This window comes from Diabrotica undecimpunctata, chromosome 3 (genome assembly GCF_040954645.1).
Source record: "Diabrotica undecimpunctata isolate CICGRU chromosome 3, icDiaUnde3, whole genome shotgun sequence".
Taxonomy (NCBI): Eukaryota; Metazoa; Arthropoda; class Insecta; order Coleoptera; family Chrysomelidae; genus Diabrotica; species Diabrotica undecimpunctata.
In genome coordinates, this window is record NC_092805.1 from 149856609 (window position 1) to 149879381 (window position 22773).

At 33.1% G+C, this 22773-nt stretch overlaps 2 protein-coding genes across 4 annotated transcripts in view; one reads left to right on the forward strand and one right to left on the reverse strand.

Annotated features, from left to right (window-relative positions):
- The first annotated feature begins 18373 nt into the window (after positions 1–18373).
- Positions 18374–20288, forward strand: LOC140437555 (uridine diphosphate glucose pyrophosphatase NUDT14-like). The gene is made up of 2 exons (XM_072527146.1): positions 18374–18842; positions 19647–20288. Exons 1-2 carry the CDS (start codon positions 18636–18638, stop codon positions 20073–20075), a joined length of 636 nt encoding a protein of 211 aa, XP_072383247.1. The 5' UTR covers positions 18374–18635; the 3' UTR covers positions 20076–20288.
- A 397-nt stretch (positions 20289–20685) lies between these two features.
- The window catches only part of LOC140437554 (chloride channel protein 2-like), a 56907-nt gene continuing 54819 nt past the window's right edge, over positions 20686–22773 (reverse strand). For all 3 annotated transcript variants that reach the window (XM_072527142.1, XM_072527143.1, XM_072527144.1), the window contains one exon: positions 20686–21511. In XM_072527142.1, coding sequence (XP_072383243.1) covers positions 21059–21511 — 453 coding nt within the window. In that variant the 3' untranslated portion in view covers positions 20686–21058. The remainder of the gene's footprint in view (positions 21512–22773) is intronic.

A 22773-nucleotide genomic window follows, 5' to 3' on the forward strand; every position in this document is an offset into this window, starting at 1 on the left:
AAACATGTAAAACCAAAATCTCGATTAAAAAAATTGCAACCAGTTACTCACGATGAAACTTAACCCCATTATTGATTTTACAAGTAATAAAATGGGTCGACAAAAGACCAGTTTTAATCCTTACAACATTTAAACATAATAGTTATATCTTGGTTTAATCAGATGAAAAGAAAAATTATACACAAGTACTAAAACCACAAACTATTCTCGATTATAACTTGGTGAAAAAGAGTGTTGATTTTAGTGATTAAGTGGCTTCTTACCAAAGCCCAATACGCAAAATTCTGAAGTAGTACCGGAAAGTGGCAGTGGAATTAATATTTAATACCGCATTTAATACCGCAGTAGTAAATGCTTAGTTGCTAAATAATAGAAAACGTAAAAAAGCGACAACCTATCCTTGAGTTCAGACTGGAGTTCGCGAAGGCATTTGCAAATAAAGAAATGTTGTAACCCTCACGAACAGTTACACCCAAAAATACCATCTCAGGCAAAGCGATGTAGATAATACAAAGAGAAGAAAGTGTACAAGATGTAACAAAATTTTAAGAAGAAGCATGACTAGTAGAAAGGACTATAGAAAAGTTAAAAAAGATAAAACATACTCTGAAGAATGTGATGGCAAAACTGGAATATGTCTAGTGTGCTTCAATGGAGCACATTAAAAAACAATTTTACTTATACAGGAACTATTATTGAGTAAAAACGTATTATACCTCAAGTGGCCTTATAGTATTGGAAGTCGTAAGTTGATAGTTTTAGTAGAACATTTTAATTGTTAATTACCTCCGTAAAAGTGAGTTATAGTATTTATAAAAAGATGGATGTAAATAATATGCCTTCGACATCTAAAAAAGCTAAATGTGAATATAAACGTAGATTGACCACTGCTGAATTACAATCATTGTTATAAGCATCTGGCGAGGACGATGTAGATTAAATGAATGGTGGAAGTGACTCTGATTGACTCTGACGAAATATTTGCACAAAGTCGGTCAGAAAAATCGAGGATTGCGTTTTGGAAAGAAACAACACAAACAGAATTTAAGACTTTTCTCGGACTTATGTTCCATATGGGGACAATTAAGATGAACCGTCTGAATGACTACTAAAAAAGTATGGGTAACTTCTATAATAGTGTTGACTTGACTAGATAATTGCTCATAGCCCATATTAAGAAATAAGCGAATAGATAATCCTCACTTGTCAAAGAAACTGAAAAAACATGAAGTGGTCTAAAAACTAAAAAGTCCCCTATTCAAACTGGTTTTTAATAAAAAATTTAATAATATGTTAAAGTTTTTTTAATATACCCTAAAACTAAAAGCGAAAAGAATCGATTGCAAGTTACAAAATACTTGTAGAGTCATACTGTTTGGACAAGTACAGTTGTTTAAATAATCGCTTTCTGTCATAAACAAATTGAATAAATTGTAAAATATTTTTTGATCTGCTTGATATTTAGCACACTTTAATAACTCATCAATTGCCATAATTGCCTGTCGTTAGGCCAAAAACAAAGTTATTAACATTATTTATAAATTACTACAAACATAATATCATAGAGTTTACGGTTTTTTGGAATTATATCAATTATTTATGTATTTAAATTTGGTATTTCTCTACATAAAAAACTTTTTATGGTCTACAACTATTATTTGAATTATTTTTCTTTAGAATGTATACAAAACGTTTTATAAGCAAAAAATTATTTTTTTTTGCCGTTTAAGATTGTTTAAAAAAACAAAGCAAAATCAACTGTACGTCTTTACGAATTTTTCGTCAGCTACCCCTCATACTATTTAGAATTTAAATTTCTGTATAAGATTTTTTTAAATTATTTAGTCAAATATTATTTTTTTATGTGATTAAGCCACAATTATTGGTCGTTATTGAGATGAAAATTACATTTTTAATTAACTAATATTTAACGTGTTGATTTCCACTATTATTTTACAATAGCTTTGTTTATTGTACTAATTATGTAAACATGTGTATACACATTTTGTACAGAAAAACGTTGTTTGAGAACGATTTCCGGAATGGAAATCAAAATTTCAAACATTATCACAATCACAACCAATAATAAAGGCCTTAATCCCATAAAACCATAATATTTATCTCAAACTATTCATCGATAGCTTCGACTAAACAGGTTGTAAATTAAAATTTATGTAAAATATTCCCCTACACGATTCTCTGGGCAAAAATATCTAGGTTAAATAAATATAACATCTAAACGAAGAAAAAAACCTGTTGAGACTGCAACTTGTGAGCAGGTAGTTTCAATGTCGTCATTCGAACTTGACCCAAACAACCGATCGATATTTAGGTATCTAAAATATTATTTTAAGGATTAATACCGGCAACATCTACTGGCTCTAAAATGATGCCAAATACAGTGATTTTACCGCTCGATGTTAAAACGTAGGTTTGATGTAAAAATTAAATATATAAAAAAAATCGGAATATTAAAAAACCGACAACAGTGCCAAGCCTACAAAGGTACCCTAAACGAACATACACAATTTATAAATAGAAAATGATAGCAATTCTTGGTGATGCTAAATTACTGCAACGTGAAAAGAGTTCTAAAGGATAGCGGGATGTATATATATATATATATATATATATATATATATATATATATATATATATATATCATATAGCCCACACAATATGCGTTTACTATTAATATATATTTATATTTCTGAAAGATCTGATGAAGTAACTTTTAAAGTGTTTATTTTACTGTTTTGATAAATCTGTTTTAACAACTTAAATTCCATTTTTAAATTTTTTTTATGTACGTACATGTACTAAGAGAAATAGGGGCAATATGTCTTTTAAGAACTGATTCATACTTGGGTGATCAACTTAAACTACTACATACATACTTAGCTTGAGACTTGAGGTAATGTAGTTACTTTTTTACGGTAGAATTATGATGGTATAAAAAATCAGCACGATTATATGCGCAAACTATTAGTTGTTAATTTTTATTACAAGATATATCTCACTGTACACACCAATAAATATTTATTAACGTAAAATTTTAATGAGGCTTTTGCCTGAATGTCTTTTGGGTTTAGTTTCTGCATAGTTGTGAGTTTGAGGTTATGGTAAGATGTTTTAAAATATTAGTCGTTATTTTAATTATCAATCATAAATTAATTTTGAATGCATTCGAGCTAAAAATCGTAGCTACTAAAAAGTCTAAGCATAATTCGAGAATGTTGGGATCTTTAGCTGAAACTAGCATTTTTTCACCACACGACAACCAAGCTCAGTGGCGCACCGAGGGGGGGGTCTTGGGGGTTAACCCCCCCCCCCTAGGACCCTATTTCGACGCTGTTACTTACACATTTTAAGGACTCAAAATGGAGGTAACATCATAAAAAAAATTTGGTGACCAACCAAAACCCCCCCCCCCCAGAGGCAAATTCTAGGTGCGCTACTGACCAGTAGCGCTAAAAATTTTGCCACAATAAAGATCAAAGTATCACAATTTGATAATTTTTTTTGGAGGAAAATGTATCTCACAATCATTCCGTATATGAAAAGATTTTAATAAAAATTTCTGAAAATTTTCATTATTTTCGATATAAGGTTTCGTATTTTGAAAAATTCCATGATTTATGTTTTTAGAAGCTTTAGTGGTATAAGTAAACTTGAACTCTAACACGAACTTTAATTGAAGATGACGTTTTTGAGGTATTGAATATTTTCGAAAGGAACCGTCAGATCTTGTTCCTCCGAAATGTTGACATCTGGCTTATTTTGCATTGACGAGCATATTTTCTCGCTTTCGTTAATGATAAATTTGAGCGAGTCTGTTGAAACAAATACTTTCGACAATTGCGCTAGTATAAAATTTTAAACCAACTGCAAAGCTTTCAACTCTCCAAAATATTATTTTAGATTGGTCTTTAATCAGGAAGCTTTCTGTAATTTTAACAGTTTTTGGAGTTAAAACTGGATCTAAATGTCACAAATATCTTCGTCATCGAAGTGACGTGGTCTTTTAAAGTGGTCTTTATTGCTATAAAAGGTCTTTAGGAACAAAGTAGTTCTTCTCTTCAAACTATCAAGAAGTATATCGCTGCTAATTACAAAATATATATGGTAAAGCTTTTTTTCTCTGCATCTAATTGGCTTATTGCACACCTTCCATTAACTATTATATAAGTTCTCGGGACTTAGACTTCTTCTAGAAGTTCCTTCTCCTGTAGTAGCTTGGAAATTACTATGGCTATTCTATCTTTAGTCGCAGCTGTCCTGAATAATTGAGAATAATTGAATTGAATTTTAAGCCAAAAATTCTCCTTTTTCCAATTCTGCTCTTGCCCTTTTTCTGTCCCTTTGGTTCTCCTCATTATATGACCAAAGTTTTCTCTTTTTCACTGTTCACATTATTTCCTGTTCTTGGTTCATTCTTCGCAAGACTTCTTTATTTGTAATACGGACATGGTATACGTAACACTCTACGGTAGGACTACCTTTCAACGTCCATGCTTCAACCATATCGGTAGACGACATGGAGCCACCATAGGAACCTGATTGGGGTCATTGAGGTCATCTGGGAGAGAGAGAGACAGAGTTCGCGATCTAGGCCGCATCTCTGCTCATTCCCTGTACATTTTTGTTTGGTAACTCAGAAGAAGCTTTCATTTCTCTCAAATAAACAGAGAAGGATTATCTCTGTTTGTCTAGTGTCCAGTTTATTACCACATGCTGTCATGCACTGCAGTACGTGTATGTCGTGCCAAGGCTATAATTGCACACAGTTCGCTAGTTCTCTGTGGATCACTTTTTATCATGGAATATTTGTACCATGCTGCTGCATTCTATGGCCACGATGGTGTTCTACCTCGGAATTGGTGACCGTAGTAGTTGCAGAGCAATTAGCATGGTATGATGGGTCAGTTGTGGTGCAGTGTTCTGGTGATTTACTGAATGAGCATGGTGTACCCCGTTTTCTCCACCCCGTCTGTCCTATTTAGTCTAATGGCGAGCTCAGACTCGCTCTCAGACCGGCACGGCGAAGTTAAGTCATAGTTGAGCATCGACATTCCCTAGTTTGTTCCGCCAGTTATAAACTTGTCCTTACAGCGTCAGTTTCTCTCGCGTTCTTGTCTACGCCATTCTTCTACCTCAAATTTGACCTGCCCCTACTTATATTTCCCACATGCACTAATAGTAGGATTTATCTAGGAAGATAGTTTTCATGAAAGTAGTTCTCTTCCCTCTGCTATTTACTTATATTTCTTCTAGATCTCAAAGTTATAACCACATTCCTTGTTACGTTTTCTTTGATTTTGACTCATTAAGTGTGAGTATGTCCACTAATATTTAATATTAATATTGAACGAGGTAATAAAACAAGAAAAAATAAAAAATCTGATAACGAAATAAGAAAGAAGGCAATAAATATAGTATATTCTATAAAGAATGTTATATCAGTTTAATATTAAGGTTAGAGAATTTAAGATGGAAATATCGCCACATGGAAAATAGAAAAACAAAAAGTCTAGATGTATAAAAAAATCCAGTAAGGTAAAAACAAAATTGGAAACTAAAAAGTCATAGAATAAGTAGTAACATTGAAGCACTTTGGAATCAAGTTATCAAGTGATCAGTATTGATGAAAAAGTAAGGAGACAAGTGACAAAAGCAGGCAAAGCAAAGGGAGGGTCAACGACACAATATGGAGAAACAAACACCTGCTAATGTACAGCATAAACAAACAAAAACATGTATATACAAACTTGTAGTCGAATTTTTCATAATGTATATCGCACTAACTAGGCCTGAAACTAATATAACAGGAAAATCATTGACGAACAAAACAAGGACTAATCAGATCAGAAATATTATGCCGTATGCTGATTATAATAAACGTTCTCGAGACAACTTTCTGTGGCAAATGGACTTGATTTCGTGCTCTGTCTTTTTCGTACACAAAAGTGGCTACAAGAATAAAAAGAAGAACGAAATAGATATATTAATAGATGACAGAACACAGAATAGCTATAATAGTCCTAAATCAGGGGTCGGCAACCTTTTGATGGAAGTGTCAAAAATAACAATTTACAAAATTTCAAAGTTTTTAAAGAGCCACTCAATTCGCCAATTTTTTTGCGTTACGTACATAGATTTCTTCACATCCAACTCTTCCAACTTGATTTTCAACTTTGTAAATTTTCCACTCCACAAAGCTTCACTTTTTAAATCGATCAATTGCATTTCTAGAGATCCAGTATCAATTCCCAATAGCTCAATGTGGATTTCTTTACTATTTATGTTGAGAAGATTTACTATGAATGCTAGTGGTTTTTTGGTTTTGAATTGCTCAAATCTGTCAGCAAATTCATCTTTAATTTTTTATATAACTGTACTGAAGTAATTCGTGTCAACAGTTACACTGGTTTTATAGCGATATTGCTGAAAATGAGGTAATTTACTGTACTGGATATTTTCTGCAAAAATAATTAATTTTTCTTCAAAACAAACCAAAATAAATATTGTTCTGAAGCTATTTTCTTGTGGCATTTTAAATTAATTACTATTTAACTGGGAATAAGCCACAATTAAAGGTTAAAATACGTTTATTGACGTTTCAATTTCCACTTCGGAAATCGTTCTCAAAATACAAACATTAGTAAATTAAACAAATTTTGTTTTTGTTACTTAGTGAAAAATTCTTCTAATAATTTAATTTTATCTGACTCATCTATATTGACAATTCAGACATACAGTATACATTTTAAAGTAGACGACTTTAAAATGATATTGCCAATATTGTTGAGTTGCGTTCCTGGGACGACTTTACTTATAAGATAGTTCATTCGATTACATGAAATCAACTTTAACTTGAGAATATCCGTCAGAAAAGATCATAACATGTAATTCGTCTTTAAAAAGACAAATACATGCCATGATGACAGTAAAATTCTCCTGTTAGTGATTCCATAGTAAATTATGAGCAAAAAAACATTTGTTTTTTGGTATTTATTGAAGGTAAACTAAATGCAAGATCAAATACTTACCATGTCGGGATAGTATTATGAGGTTTTTTTTCCTGGTTTTTCCCTCATAATTTACTATGGAATCACTAACAGGAGAATTTTACTGTCATCATGGCATGTATTTGTCTTTTTAAAGACGAATTACATGTTATGATCTTTTCTGACGGATATTCTCAAGTTAAAGTTGATTTCATGTAATCGAATGAACTATCTTATAAGTAAAGTCGTCCCAGGAACGCAACTCAACAATATTGGCAATATCATTTTAAAGTCGTCTACTTTAAAATGTATACTGTATGTCTGAATTGTCAATATAGATGAGTCAGATAAAATTAAATTATTAGAAGAATTTTTCACTAAGTAACAAAAACAAAATTTGTTTAATTTACTAATGTTTGTATTTTGAGAACGATTTCCGAAGTGGAAATTGAAACGTCAATAAACGTATTTTAACCTTTAATTGTGGCTTATTCCCAGTTAAATAGTAATTAAACCAAAATAAAGGCTGGGCTTCCCTTTCCTTGCAGTTTTAAATTCAGCTCATTTATCTTTGCTGTGATGTGTGTTTCCACCATAAAGTAAAATTTTTGCAACCATTTGTCGTTCTCTAATTCAGGGTGATTAATGCCTTTTTCATTTACATAGGAATGTATTTATTTCATTTAAGCACAAAGCATAACGTTTCAACACCTTACCTTTGAAAAGTCATCGCAATTATTTGCGAAGAAAAAGCAAGTACAAGTGGCCGACAGATAGAATCGGTGATTAATTCTCGTTAATCGATTCAGTACGATTTTTAAATTTTTTTTTTGATAAAATAAATAATATTTGCGTATGAAACTAAAAAGCCGCAGCTTCACATCCAAAGAGCCGCGTGTGGTTCGCGAGAGGCAGGTTGCTGACCCTTGTCCTAGGTAAATCTTCGAACAGATCTTTAAAAATAAGGACATAGAAAGAGAACGAATTATTATATTCTCTGAAGAAAATCAACAATATGCTTATTTTTCTGTTTGTATACAAAGTAAAAAGACATAACTCTTTTTTAGATTGTGCTATCTAATATCAGATAAAATTAAAAACTAAGAAAAACGTAATTTATCACTTTTTTTGTCTACACCGAATTCTATTAAACTGTTCTAAATTCATATTTTAATACATGGCATAAAACTCATTTAAATTTTACGTTCATAGAATAGCACTGACCATCTATTTCTTCTAGTCATTATATAACCGAAATGTGCAACGTTTTTAGGTTCTTAAATTAGAAGGCCTACGATAATCATGAAGATAGTTATAACACTTAAGTTTAATTAAAACAGGGTGTTTGTAGTGTTTCTGTCCCCCCCCAGACTGCTTTTATATTCTTATGTAAGACGAAATTTTACAAAATTATTTGTCAGATTTTACAGTACAGCTAGGTATCCAATCAAAATATCTTAATTGAGACTTTTTTCCATTTATAATACACAGTTTAAACATTATTTTATTAAAAGAGTGATGAAAATTACTGGACGAATAAAATATCTTGATAAATGAACAATGCTACTTTCAGTAAGGGTTTGCCGTGAAGCAGATCGTGAGGGCTGTCGAACCGAAGTCGATCAATATAAGCAAAGATAGTCAAGTAGCTGAGGGGCTCTTAGAAACCTTAAGGAAGACTCTACACTATTCTGGAAAAATCAAGAAGAACTCTACATACTAGCGGAACATAAGTGGCATACTGGTATAGGTACCAGGCTTCGGGGAATACACTGCAATGAAAGACCCGATGGACTTGTTAGCGATCCCAATCCTCATTTAAGTTGCACACCAGATATTTGAAGACTTTTTCTAGTATAATATAAACATTTTCCTACGTCTTCCGATACCCAATCGCCATTTTTCTCAGTCCGTCCATAGGTTTTCCTCCATTTCTCTGTGTCTCATTTCCCTATTTATGCCTTCTCTCCAACTGAGACGAGGTCTTCCTCTTTTCCTTCTACCATGAAGTTACCATGTTAGTATTTATTACTTGTTGGATACAAATATCTTCTACTATTGTATGGTTTACTTTCATGATTTCTCTTATTTTACTGTTAGTAACTCTCTCCAATCTCGATTTCCCTGCCGAACGTCTCCAGGAATCCATTTCCGTTGCCTCGAGTTTTCTCTTGTATCGTTCCTTTATATGCCATACTTCACTGCTGTAGGTGATACTTTTAATAATTGTTTTATATATTCTACATTTGTTACTATTTGTTATTGATTGGTTTTAAAGTATCTTATTTCGAAGGAACATTGCTTTTCTTCCCTGGTTATTTCTTTCTTCTATCATATCGTCTACATTCTATTATGTCCCTTCTTTTGTGATAATCATACCCAGGTAGTTATATGTGTCGCAATGTCTGATAGTTTTTCTATCTTCCGATGTGAGGTCCTGCTGTATCTCACCAAAATACATATATTCTCTTTTTTATATTTATTTCAAGTTTTATCGTTAATAAGACTCATTTCGATTTGGTTAATTAGTTTTTGAAGGCCTTCTGCACTATCAGAAGAACAGTATCGTCACCGTATCGGAAATTATTCATAAATTTCCCATTTACCAAAAGTCCGTCTTCAGTATTTGCCATCGCCTCTCTAAATAGGCATTCAGAGTAAATATTGAACAAGAAGGGTGACAAAACACAACCTTGTCTAACTTCTGAATATTAAAGGTTTCGGAATAATTATTGTATAAGTTTAACGATGCCTTTTTGTTGTGAATATAAATTTCCTATGATCCTCAGATCATTATCTTGCATAACTGTTTTTCTGAGAATATTGAGTTTACTGTGGCTTACTTTATATTATGTGGAAAGTTTTTTCGAAATGTAGAAAGCAGACAAATTTATCATCATTTACGTTCTTAGCTCTTTTAATTAACACTTGGATACTGAATAATGCTTTCCTTGTCCCAATTTCATAGCTACATCCAAACTGCATCCAGCTACTGTTCGAGGATTAGATATATTGGATGTATAATTGATAGACAGATCTTCAACATATGGCTCATCAAACTTATGGTTTTGTATCTTCACACTTTTTGGTAGATCTTTTCTTTGATTTTTTACCTTTAGTAATTTAAAATGATGGTCCTCTGAGTAAAAAGGGGGCAAAATAAACAATATTATAGATATATGTATTACACAAATATGTTAAAAATAACTAATAAGGCAAAACGTATTTGCTGTACTGTAAAATCTTATATATTTACCATGAATTCCTAAGAGTGATACATGTTCAGGTGTGAAAAATAATGAATTTGTTTAAAACTATTTTTTAATCTATTGTTTAAATTATGGAGTTGATTTGTTTACGAACTATAATATGGGCTATATAAGCGTCTGGGGAAGTTTTTTCAGAACAAAAAAATTCTATTTATAATTTTATGTTATAAAGAAGTTAAAAATGCTTTAAATATGTTCTGGAGAGGATAATACTGGAGCTAAAGCATTATTGAAGATGATCAGAAGATTCAGGGTCTTTTCAATGTTAAGTAATTGAGATGAAATGTGAGATAAACTGGTGGTTCTGATGTTCAAATTGGATGTAAAAATATTAGTCTAAATAGACGTTTTGCAATTATTGCTTACCCAGCAAGAACGAATCTTTGGCCTTGACTTGACTTTGCCGCGACTTGACCCTACACTCAAAGTAACAAAAAAAAACTGTATTACAATTGCTTTCCTACTGTCATCATGGCATGTGGTTGTCTTTTTAAAGACGAATCACATGCTATGATTTTTCTGATGGATTTTCTCAAGTTAAAATTGAATTCATGTAATCGAATGAACTATCTAAGAATAAAGTCGTCCCAGGAACGCAACTCAGCAATATTGGCAATATCATTTTAAAGTCGTCTACTTTAAAATGTATAATATATCTCTGAATTGTCAATATGAATGAGACAGATTAAATTACATTATTAGAAGAATTTTTCACCAAGTAACAAAAAACAAAATTTGTTTAATTTATTAATGTTTTGCATTGTGAAAACGATTTCCGAAGTGGAAATTGAAACGTCAATAAACTTATTTTTAACTTAAATTGTGGCTTATTCCCAATTAAAATAGTAATTACTTTAAAGAATGTTTTATGTTTTATTATATACAGTTTTGTAATTTTACCTCAAATATTAAACTTTCTAATGGTAAGCAAAAAAATCGAAAAAATGGCATTATTTACACTTAATTGTTATAAATAAAAAAAAGACGCAGAAATATCTACATCAAAAGTATAGGTTTTCTGTGTATATGCCTATAATAACTAAAAAAAATTAGATATCCGGATTTGCCACGGTCCCTAATAGGGTCTTTTTTGCTTGTTTCCCTATACTATATACCTATACTATCACTCTTAGGACTATTACACTAAATTTTGTCTAGTCTACTTCAGTGGTTGTACATATTTATAATGAAATATTTATTTTGTACATGTTTAGATTTTTGTCACTTTTGTATAACTAAAATAATCTAATTTGGTGCTTAGGGAATTAAGTTTTTTCATTACATTAACAAACATTTGTTATAAGACAAACCAAAAAGATAATGTATAAGAGATTATAAGTGTACTTTATACAAATATTTGATTTTTTACAAAATTTATTAAACGCATTATCTTTCTAATGTAATAATTATTTAAATATTCAAATGGTATATTACTTTGTAACAAAACAGATGATTTATGTATCAGAGTTATAAAATTATTTATTGTTTGATAGTTTGGTAACATGGAATTATTGATGATAAATATTGTTCTGAGACTATTATTTGTATCATCTTTTTTTTTTTAATATCTTTGGAGATAAATAACAAATTGTAACCTGTTATTTAATTTGTGAATGGTGAGAAAACTTCTAGGATGTTATACATCATCATCAGTGGCATTACAGCTCGTTATGAGCCAAAGCCTTCTTCAGAACAATCTTCCATTCGCCCCTGTCTCTGGCAACTCTTCTCCATGCTTTAATTCCGATGTATTTTAGATCATCCTTTATGCCATCTTGATACCTAAGTTTTAGTCTTCCTCTGGTTCGTCTTCCCACTGGTCCCCTTCGGTCGAAAATTTTTCTCATCTTTGCATCTTCATCTCGCCTAATTACATGTCCTACCCATCGAAGTCGTGCTAATTTAATATATTTTACAACGTTAGGTTCCCCAAAACTTCTATATAACTCAAAGTTGTAGCGCCTACGCCACAAACCCTGTTCTTGGATTCCTCCATATATTTTTCTTAGAATTTTTTTCTCGAAACGTCTAAGCAATTCTTGGTCGTTCTGTGTAAGTGACCACGTTTCAGACCCGTATGTTAACCCTGGCCTTATTAGTGTTTTGTATATGGTAACTTTAATTTTTCTGGGTAGTTTTGGGGCCATATGTTTCCTCAAGCCATAATAGCACTTATTGGCAAGCACTATTCTTCTTTTAATTTCTTCGCTGACATTGTTGTCTTTGGTCAGCTGCGAGCCCAGGTAAACGAAGGTGTCCACACCTTCCAGTTCCAGATCATCAATTGGAATAACATTCCAGGATGTTAAACAGCGATGATGATTACTAGTATTCACCTTGATATATGTTTTAATCTAAATATTCAATCTTGTCTCTAAAACCCACATTCTGTCTACTTTTTTATGGTTTAACTAACATAATATTTGCCTGACTCAGACGTGATACCTGAGAGCAATACTCTGATATATAAGCCCTGGTAACTATGAAGCTAGTTACCTTTATTCAACCTATAGAGTTGTTCAATGCTGTAAGCCTTCCTTGAATGCTGCCATAACTCTTCATCTGGTGTATTATTTGTCCAGTTTATATGAATACGTCGCAAATCGTCGATCTTGTTTGTGGACGTCGTCTATTACTAAAGTCATTTTGTCCGGGTCTCCACTCGATAATTCTTTTAATCACCTATTATGGTTTACACAGCATCTTGTACTTTCTTTTTTCCTCGGGGATCTATATTTGGAATGCCATCTCTTAGTTATAGGCAGAATATTTAACGTTTTATTTCATACTGTGTGGTTCGTATCTTATTAAGTGTCCCTTTTTTCAAGGTAAAGGTTTCTGCACCGTCTCTGAGGACAGACTGGACATATTGATTTAAAATTTTCGTTTAAGACATGCCAAACTCTGATTTCAGTATTCTTTGCAGTTACCAAAGATGGCCCATATCAGACCTCTTTTGCGATAGAGTTTCCATGTTTTATGATCTCTATAATATGTATTTTGTGGCCTAGATATACGAAGCAATCTCTTCTGTTTGGGAGGCAGCGATATCGAAACTCAGTTTGTTATTAGCTGTATTTTTGAGACATGTATAAAGGTTGTCACGACAAAGAAGTAGCACGAGTATGCCAAGCATTAAAGAATAGAAAATCATCAGGCTCTGGCAATATCCCACCTGAGCTACTCAAGTACAGTACAAGCAAATTATATAAGCAGCTAGTCAGCCTTTACCAAAAATGTATTAACGGAGAGAGTATACCGGACGAGTGGAGGACATCGTATATAACGAAAATACATAAGAAGGGAAGTAAAGATGTATGTGACAATTATCGAGGAATCGCAGTCCTTAGCGCCATCTCGAGAGTTTATGGAAAACTCATCAAAAAGAGAATGCAAGATGAATTCTGTGATATGGAGGCCGAAGAACAGGACGGCATTAGAGCAGGTAGATCAACTATTGACCATCTGTTTACTGTTACCCAGCTAATCGAAAAAAAGTAGCACGAAATCAACCAATACATCTCATAAAAGCTTATGATAGTGTGCCACAACAAAAACTCTGGGAAGCTCTCGAGAAAACAAATATTAGTGTAACCTTAAACAAGGCTGTTCAAGGTCTCTACAAGAACATAAAGTTAGTAAAATAAAGAAAGCTCAGGAGGTATGCAAGGGTTTCACTATCAACAAAGGACTCGAACAAGGATACTGCGTGTCTCCTACTTTGTTTAAGATCTACTTGGAGCAAGCAATGAAGACGTGGAAAAGAAAATGCAGAAACATGGGAATTCCTCTAAAAGACGCAATATTGTACACATTGAGTTTTGCAGACGACCAGATAGTGATGCCCCAAGACTATGAAGACCTCGAATATATCACCCGTAAACTTATCGAAGAATACGAACTATGGGGGCTAGAAGTAAATATCATGAAAACTGAATACATGTGTATTGTGGGAATTCAACAAAATCTAATCTTGGAAGAAATACGGCGAGAAATAAATCACTGTCAAAAATACAAATATTTAGGCATGCAAATAACCAACGATGGCAAATTAGACGAAGAAATTAAACATAGAACTAACCAGGGAAGACAAGCCATTAGGTTTATATTATACACTGTACTGTGGGACAAAACAATATCCAAAGAAAACAAACACATAATCTATAACAGCATTATAAAAAGCATTGTTACATATGGAAGTGAGGCATGGCCACTGAAAGGAAAAAACTTAAAAGCATTAGAAGCAGCAGAAATGGACTTCTGGAGAAGAGCGGCTGGAAAATCAAGATTAGACAGAGTTAGAAACGAAAGAATACGAGAAATTATGGGTGTTAAGCACAATATAACATAGGACATCAGAATAAATAAACTAAGATGGTATGGACACGTCTAAAGAATGGATGAACACAGAATACCAAAGAAAGTATTAAACGGATACCGCATGGAAGAAGAAAGCAAGGTAGACCGAGATTAAGTTGGAGAGAAGGAATCGATAAAGACTTAAGGGAGAGGGGTGTTGAAGAAAACCTTTGGAACGACCGAGATAAATGGAGACTGGAAATCAAAAGACGACATAGAACGAGACGCTTCCAAAACGCTTGGAACATACCGACTAATTTTTTTTTTTTTTCATTTCTACAGCATCAAACCTTTATTTATTCGATTCTATATATTTTTTCAAGTTCACGTATCACGCAATATTCATGTATTTTTTTTTTTAATTTGTTTAAATGGACCGGAAATAGTTATTTACTAATAACTTATAACAAAAAAACAATTCCCGAATCGCTTTGACTAAAATTTTTTAGACGTATCTCATCAAAGTACTTTTTCTCTCCTGGTAATTTTTCGAAAAATGCTCCCTTTTCGAGTTATTTGCAATTTTTATGATTTTTTTGCCCCATAATTGCTGTTTAAACTTCACTTTTGATTACGTCAGGTTCTGTCTCAAAACTCCTATCGTCTTGTTGTGGTGAGGCACCTGTGCTTTCCACCATCATCAATCTTCCACAATATTATTATGTAAAGGTAAAACAGTTTTCAGTTTATTTAATGAACCGATATTATATATAAGAAAAATAAATTAAAAATGAGGTTCTGCAGATGAATAGCTTCTGAATAATCTTAATAAATTAAGAAGTATTAGAACATATTTAAGATCCAAATATTCTACTTTACCAATCCCTAAACATTAATACCAGTGATCAAATATGTAATATAAAAAAATTATAACAAATTAGGAAAATAACAATTTTTACAGTGTCTATGCAATTCTTGCGATTCATCTATGTCTGCTTTTAGGCTTTTAACAATCGATTACGTATTTTATTTCATTATATTATTACATCAGTAGGCAATAGTTTATAACTACTATAACGAAATAAATGATCTTTAATCTTTATAATTTTAATTTCTACATAATTTTTCTAAATTTTCTGTTGTATTAACAAATATAAATATATACGTACTACGTAAATCAAGTAATTTAACAATTCAACTGTTGCATAGACACATCATTTGTTTTATTAGTTGTTACGTTAAAATTTTGATAGAGTTATTTTTACTATCAAAACGTAGAAAGTATTGTGATGATATTAAAATTTTTATTTGTCTTTGTCATTGAATAAATTTGACATTTGAAATGGCTTTTTTTTGTGTGGCGTAAATATTACGAAGTTGATGAAGGCAGCTTTTTAATACTTTGAACCGACTCCGCGTCAACCATCTATACACCAACGGCGTAGTGGCTACATCTCCTGCACAACCCCCCTCAATGTTCCTTCCGTAACAATCCCTCTGGTTAACCCTAGATGACCGTCTATGTACTAGATTTGATGAAAGAGGCCAGTCTCATAGTCAAGCAATTAAAAAAGCAAATAGAACAACGAATTAAAGAGGTTACGGGAAAGATGTAAGGAAGTAGAAGATCTCCAGGCTCGACGTAAAGACAGAGAATTATTCCAAGAAAATTAAAGAGGTCTCAGGTCTGTGGAAATCAAACACTTGTCAATAATAACTGATGAAAACAATGAAATAGAGTAAGATGCTGACAAATAAAAACAAATGTGGGAAAGATATCTTTGGAATTATTTAGGGATGACATAATCTGCAACTTAGACTATAATACGCTGCTGTCTGATCTATGGTGGAGCAGTACGGTAAGAAACAAGGGCTTGCGGATACTCCTCCATAGATCCTTACCATAAAGGCGTGACGCCTAATATACCGGTGTATATCTATATTTATTATTCTGGTGTGAATTTCTTGGTCATCTGTTCTTATCTGTGTCAAGTTAACGTATGGTGTTGAGTTTTAAATTTTGTATTACTAAATGGGGTGTGTCATGCGGAGGAGGATCCTGGATAATCAGAGGCGAAAGGGTTGTTGAGCTAAAACGGTCCTTTTCAGAATTTTATTAGTGAAAATTGTGTGGTTATAAATTGACTGAATTTAATTAATAAGTAAGTATATAAATTGTAAATCGCGTGAGGGCTGCTGTGACTGTATCCTCTGCAATAGACAGGTATCATTGTGCAATGGGATCGGGAAACCACAGAAAACCGATCCCTCCCTGTCTAGCAAGCTCAAAGTGAGCATTTACTGATTATTACGGCGATAAAATAGTGGAGTTGCCTCCAGGGTGTCAATGTATTTATCAGGGAGTTCGTTGCTGGCAAGGGCCAGTAATTTAGTAGGTAGGAAAGGGAGTTTGGGTTTAGGGCGTCTTTTGAATACATTGCCGATTGATGGGCAGGTAGTTTTCAAAATGTTTTGGGCTCTGAAGTTTTGGCCACGGATGGTTTTGATTGTGTAACTCCTGCTCAGAAAGGAGAGCCTCTCATTAATGGGCTGGATGTTCGACAGTTCATGAATAAGGGCGGAGGGGTAGTCACGCCGTTTGTTGTTTACTCTACGCAGGATTTCCCGTTACAATCCCAGCAGTCTTTGTGTGAGGTGGCGGTTGAACGAGATATAAAGATTAAATCTATATTCGATCACCGGCCTGATAAATGTTTTGTATGTATGTATGAGTGTACGTGTGCGTGTCCGCCCGAACTTACCATAGAGGGCATTGAGTAGACCGACTCTGCTCCTAACCCTGTTACAGGCTACTGCCAGATCGATCTCCAGTTTAGTGTTTCAGTGAACACCACACCGAGGTACTCAATCTGGTTATGGAGTTGGAGTCGGTCGCCCCAGAGTCTAAGGTTGTTTCTTCCGGGTATATTGTATGAAGTGAATCTGCTGAAACTGGGGTGTCTAAAGAGAATCATCTGAGTTTTATTAGGGTTATGTGTTACTCTCCATCTTCCGCACCACCTGTCGACCAGGTCAAGGCGATTTTGAGCAAACCTAAGTAGTGCATTTATGTCTCGTAATGCTACGAGAGTGGTGTCGTCTGCGTAGAGCAAAGGGGGGTGTGAGTGTAACGTGGGTTTGGAAAGTCGCTGTTGTATTATGGTGTATAGTCTAGGTGCCAACACTGAACCTTGTGGAACTCCTGCTGTACGAGTAAAAGAATCTGAGAGACGACCTCGTATTTTTACCGTGATTTTACTTTGAGTGACATATGAATGGATAAGTCTAACGAATGGGAAAGGTAGTTTCTTGACCAGTCCAGCATACCAGACTGGGTCAAAGTCTTTTTAAATATCGAGAAAAATGCCTAGAGAGAGCTTGCTGTCGTTTAGACTTTGAATGAGGTGAGTGACGATCTCTGTCAATGCCGTTGTGGTGGAGTGACCTTCTCTAAAGTCGAATTATCGTCTTTATCGTCTAGAACATCGATCAAATCGTAAGTACATACGACATGATCGATGGATGGCATACCATTGGGACCGAAAAAAGTCGGTTCACGGTTACCTATTCGGTGTAGGGGAAGGTTAAGGAGCAGGTCTGAGAGGAGAATGCCTGCACGGTTAGTTGCCGTGTCGCCAAATTGTGTGTGCCGTGAAGTTAAATGACTTGCAACGGATTTATAATATTAAGGAAATAACTAAATAACCAATATACAAATCAAGTATTTTATTTTGTGAGGGAAGATGGAAATATATATTGTATGTGGCATAATTCCATCTCTTTCATTTGGTAGCATTAATTGGCATAAAACACGTTTATAATGTTATGTCGCAGAACACCAACAATTTCTTTTAGTTAGGTTATGTTATGTTTACTTTTATGAAATTTTTGTTTCCAAATCAAAACAAGTGGGATATCAAATGTGATTGTATTACGTTTACGATGTTTGCATCATTAATTAAGTTCAAAGCCAATGTAAAATACATATCTACGTGTGCAAAAGTTTCTTTTGCAATATTTGTATTTGCATATGTTTAATTCATAGATAATATGTTTTAAAATGGAAAACATAAGTGAGGTGTTCCTAACAAAATATATTCCTACGATTTATACGTTTCCTAGAACAATACAGTATTTACAAAAAGGAAAAGAAAAAAGTTGTGATGTTCTTGCTGAAAGAGATGGAGTAATAATTATTGTATATAATAGCACAAGGGATGTTTTGGTGCTTGTTAAACAGTTCAGAGCTTCAGCTTATATTCAAAGGGTAGGTTTTAATTCATTACACAAATATACATAATTAATAAATTATAGAGAAGTAGTACAATTTTATCTCCCATTAAATAATAAAGTAAACAACTTATCACAATGATCTTCAAATATTTTTCCTTTATAATTATTTAATCAAATACACAGTTTTTGGTGTTATCTCTCGTCAACCAAGGGGTAGGTATATACTATCTACTGTGGGTGGCCAAGTTATGGATAGTACACAAATTGATGTATTTTCTGATTTAACTAATATTTTTGGCCAATAGTTGGTTTTGGTAGTTATTTTTTTTATCTATAAGAGTATGTTATTATTATTATAAAAACAAGTTTTGTAGGCAAAGGTATTTAATCCTACCATGAAATTGAACAGAATTAATTCAGTAACAAATAACACTTACTTGTTGTTTATATCCAACAGAAAAAATATTAAAAAAAACAATTTTTACAATTATCTAAAATCAGGATGTCATGATATCCCAGCTATGTTACCACATTTGAAAAAGTAACTAATACAAAAAGTAATATAAAATAAAAAAAAGTATGACCACCTATTCTTTTAGTCAAAAAACAATTTAAACTAGAAACCTAGAAAGTATGGAAATGTATGAAGTGTCCCTAATAATTTGACCATCTACTGCACATCAAACAGTGATTGGCTTTGTCAATTAACACTATAACAAAACTGTGTACAGAACATAATATTATCTTTAATCTAGTAACTGTGTATATTTGACATTTGAATAATATTATCAAAGAATATAGACGCTTAATATTATGTTATATTTTAAACTATTTGCAGGTGTCTGACGAAGACAGAAATAAGTTAGTAGACACTCAAAAATATCCAGCTGAATTAGGCATAACCTTAGAATTCTGTGCAGGGTTAGAAGACAAGAGCATTCCTTCTGAAGAAATAGCCAAAGAAGAAATTTTCGAAGAATGTGGTTATGAAGTTAGTATAGATCAACTTGAAAAAATTGGCGTCATCAGAAACTTATCTGTGACAACGGGAGCAAATTTAACATTTTATTATTGTGAAGTTACTGATGATATGAGACTAGGACAAGGAGGGGGTGTTGAAGGGGAGAATGTAGAAGTTATTGAAATGCCTGTCGAGGATGTTATCAAATATGCCAATAATCCTGATTATGTGAATTCTCCTATTAATTTTATGTATGGATTGTACTGGTTTTTGTATAATAAGTATAGTAAGAAAAATGAATGCTGATGCAGTAAAAATTTAAAGTATTTATTATCTAAAAATCACTTTAAATGTAAATATGTATTATTAGAATATTTTATGTTTTTTTATTGTGGCAATGTATTGTAAGAATTCTTAATATTGTTAATAGATAGCAAATTTTTAATATTATTTAAAATGTTACTTATTAGGACTGAATAATTACAAAATAAACTAATATGTGAGTCATTAGTCATACCATTATCTACGGTTAAATAAATATTATTTAAAATCCGCAATTCAAAACAAATTGACGTCTATGCATTTTGTGCAATTTTTTGTATAAATATGCAAAATCCCCAGATATTTGCATAGAATATGCAATATATGCATTTTACATATTTGCCTAAGTCTACGGATAAGTCTAGTTTTCGCATTTGTTTGAGTTTTGTTTCTCATAGATTCTCATAGTGTTGCATCCCTTCTTGGTTTTGTTCTGTTAATTTGTTTTATTATTTCATGAGCGAAAGTTTGTTTTCAATGTAAATCGTTTTCAATTTGACTAATAAACTTCTCCCGTGCTTGCCTTGAAATCCTATTTGCTTCGTTATGAACTTTTCTGCATTTTATTGCAAAAATAAAAATAAAATAAGCAAAATAGTAATTCACAAGATTTATTGTTAAATACATAAAACAAAAACTATGTCTTATATACCTATTCTTTGTTGTTTTTATATAATATTCTTCTACTACTATACATACAAGTGTGGAAGGTTGACAATTTTAGTAAAACTTGAAGGTTGATTAGAAACATGAATCTTCCAAACCTCTATTTTCTGACAAACTTTAAATAATTTAGTTGATTTTATTCTCCTATTAATACAGTTTTGGTTCATCTCTTCCTCAACTTTGTCCCTGTTAACATAGTTATTTCACAATGCCACCACACCCTCATTACTTAAAATGAACAAAACCTTAACAGCGACATATGATCAGGTACATACAGTTTACAAAAAATCTTTCAACATACTTTACACTCTTGAATCTTTTATGTTTTCTCTAAGATTTTCTAATGAGTCTTTTATTCCACCAATACGAATGTTTTCCAAAGAGTCTTTTATACCAACACTTTTAACGTTCTCTAAAGATTCTCTAATTCCACCATTGCTGATTTTTTCACTACTAACATTTCTCGCACTTTCTTCTTGTGATAAAGGGTTATTTCCACTGTTAGCATCCTCAATGGCCTTTCTAAGTTCATTTAATCCAACAACTCCAACCAGTTTACCGATGGCCGTCACGTAAGCGTGATTAACGCCTACTAAAGAAAACAATGAGTGCACCTTGAGAAGCGAAGTTCTTTCTACCAATTGGAATGGCGCTGGATCTACTTGACATAAACCGAAGTCTACTGGTAATTGCATTTGTTCTTCTTCCCATTTGATTTGTTCTTCTGGGCTCATATCACAGACTCTTTCGATAGGCTAAAACAAAGATCATGTTATATGTTTTGTACAACATGGCTTTACTTATATTTAAGAATTAAATTCTTTAATATACGGACATAACTAAATTAAGCACTGCAATGCTTCTTAGAAGTAATAAGCTAAATAACTAGGAAGGAACACAAAATGAAAACAATACTTCTGATATAGTTGATTAGCTTTATAATTGACTTATTTCCTATATCACAGGGCGCTAGACTGACCTCTCCTAGGAATTTTAGTCGTTTGCAGAACAATGCTACGCAAATGCATAGTATATGTTCTCCCGTTTATTTCTCTTTGTCACAGAAACGACAGTTCTCACTGTCTGAGTTGCCCATTTTTTTGAGATGATATCTCAGAGAGCAGTAAACATTTTGATATCTTTTTTACTCAGTTCGAGAAGGCGGTTTGTTGCAGTAGGTGACACTTTTATGAACCTTTTTGCTTGCCTTTGTTCTGGTGTGTTAAACCAGTGTAATCTTAGTTGATTGAGTTTCCAGGTTCGGAGTTCCTCTCTGAGCTTTTTGATAGTCCACAGAAGGGTTCTGTGCCCTGGAATGGAGTATTAGCCCCTTCTTTTGCGAGGCTGTCAGCTTCCTTATTTCCTGTAATTCCCTTGTGACCTGGCACTCACAACAAGGGTACTTTATTGCGTTCCACCTCTTGAGGGATTGTTTACAGTCCCAAACCAACACTGACTCACAAGTAGATGACTTTAGAGCCTTTAAATCGGCTTGACTGTCTGATAAAATAAAGACTTTTGCCCTACAAGTGTCTCGATTAAGACATTCTTGGGCACTTATGTCTATAGCATGTATTTATGCCTAAAATATAACTCACACTCCTGCCCTTTCATTTATCTTAGATCCATCCATATACCATACAAGTAAACCTTCTTCCAGTTTCAGTTCAACTTCTTCACCCATTTGGTGGCTTTTTATGACCACTTCAGGGGGTTTCGAAATCGAATTTGACTGCCATGGCATCTGTCCTTAAAATCCAATGGAATTTCTTGGGTGGTCAACTAGATCTCCAGATTTCATTATTTGTATCTTTCGCACTTTAAAGGTGGTGGTTACTGCCTCGCTCCTTACGCAGGACTGCAGGGGCGGAAGGTTCAGCATTGCCTCTAGAGCTGCAGTGGGGCAGTGGTTGATATTGTGATTCACAGGCAAGCTAGTCGCTACATTTTTTGCAGCTTGGCGTTAGCTGTTGTTTGTTGTGTTGTTTGGCACTTGAATTTTAGAGAAAACTTTTTT

Bases quoted from the DNA above. Each gene is read 5' to 3' on its own strand.
- LOC140437555 (XM_072527146.1), top strand. From the start codon at position 18,636: ATGGAAAACATAAGTGAGGTGTTCCTAACAAAATATATTCCTACGATT. The intron at 18,843-19,646 runs GTAGGTTTTAAT...AACTATTTGCAG, and splicing joins CTTCAGCTTATATTCAAAGG to GTGTCTGACGAAGACAGAAA.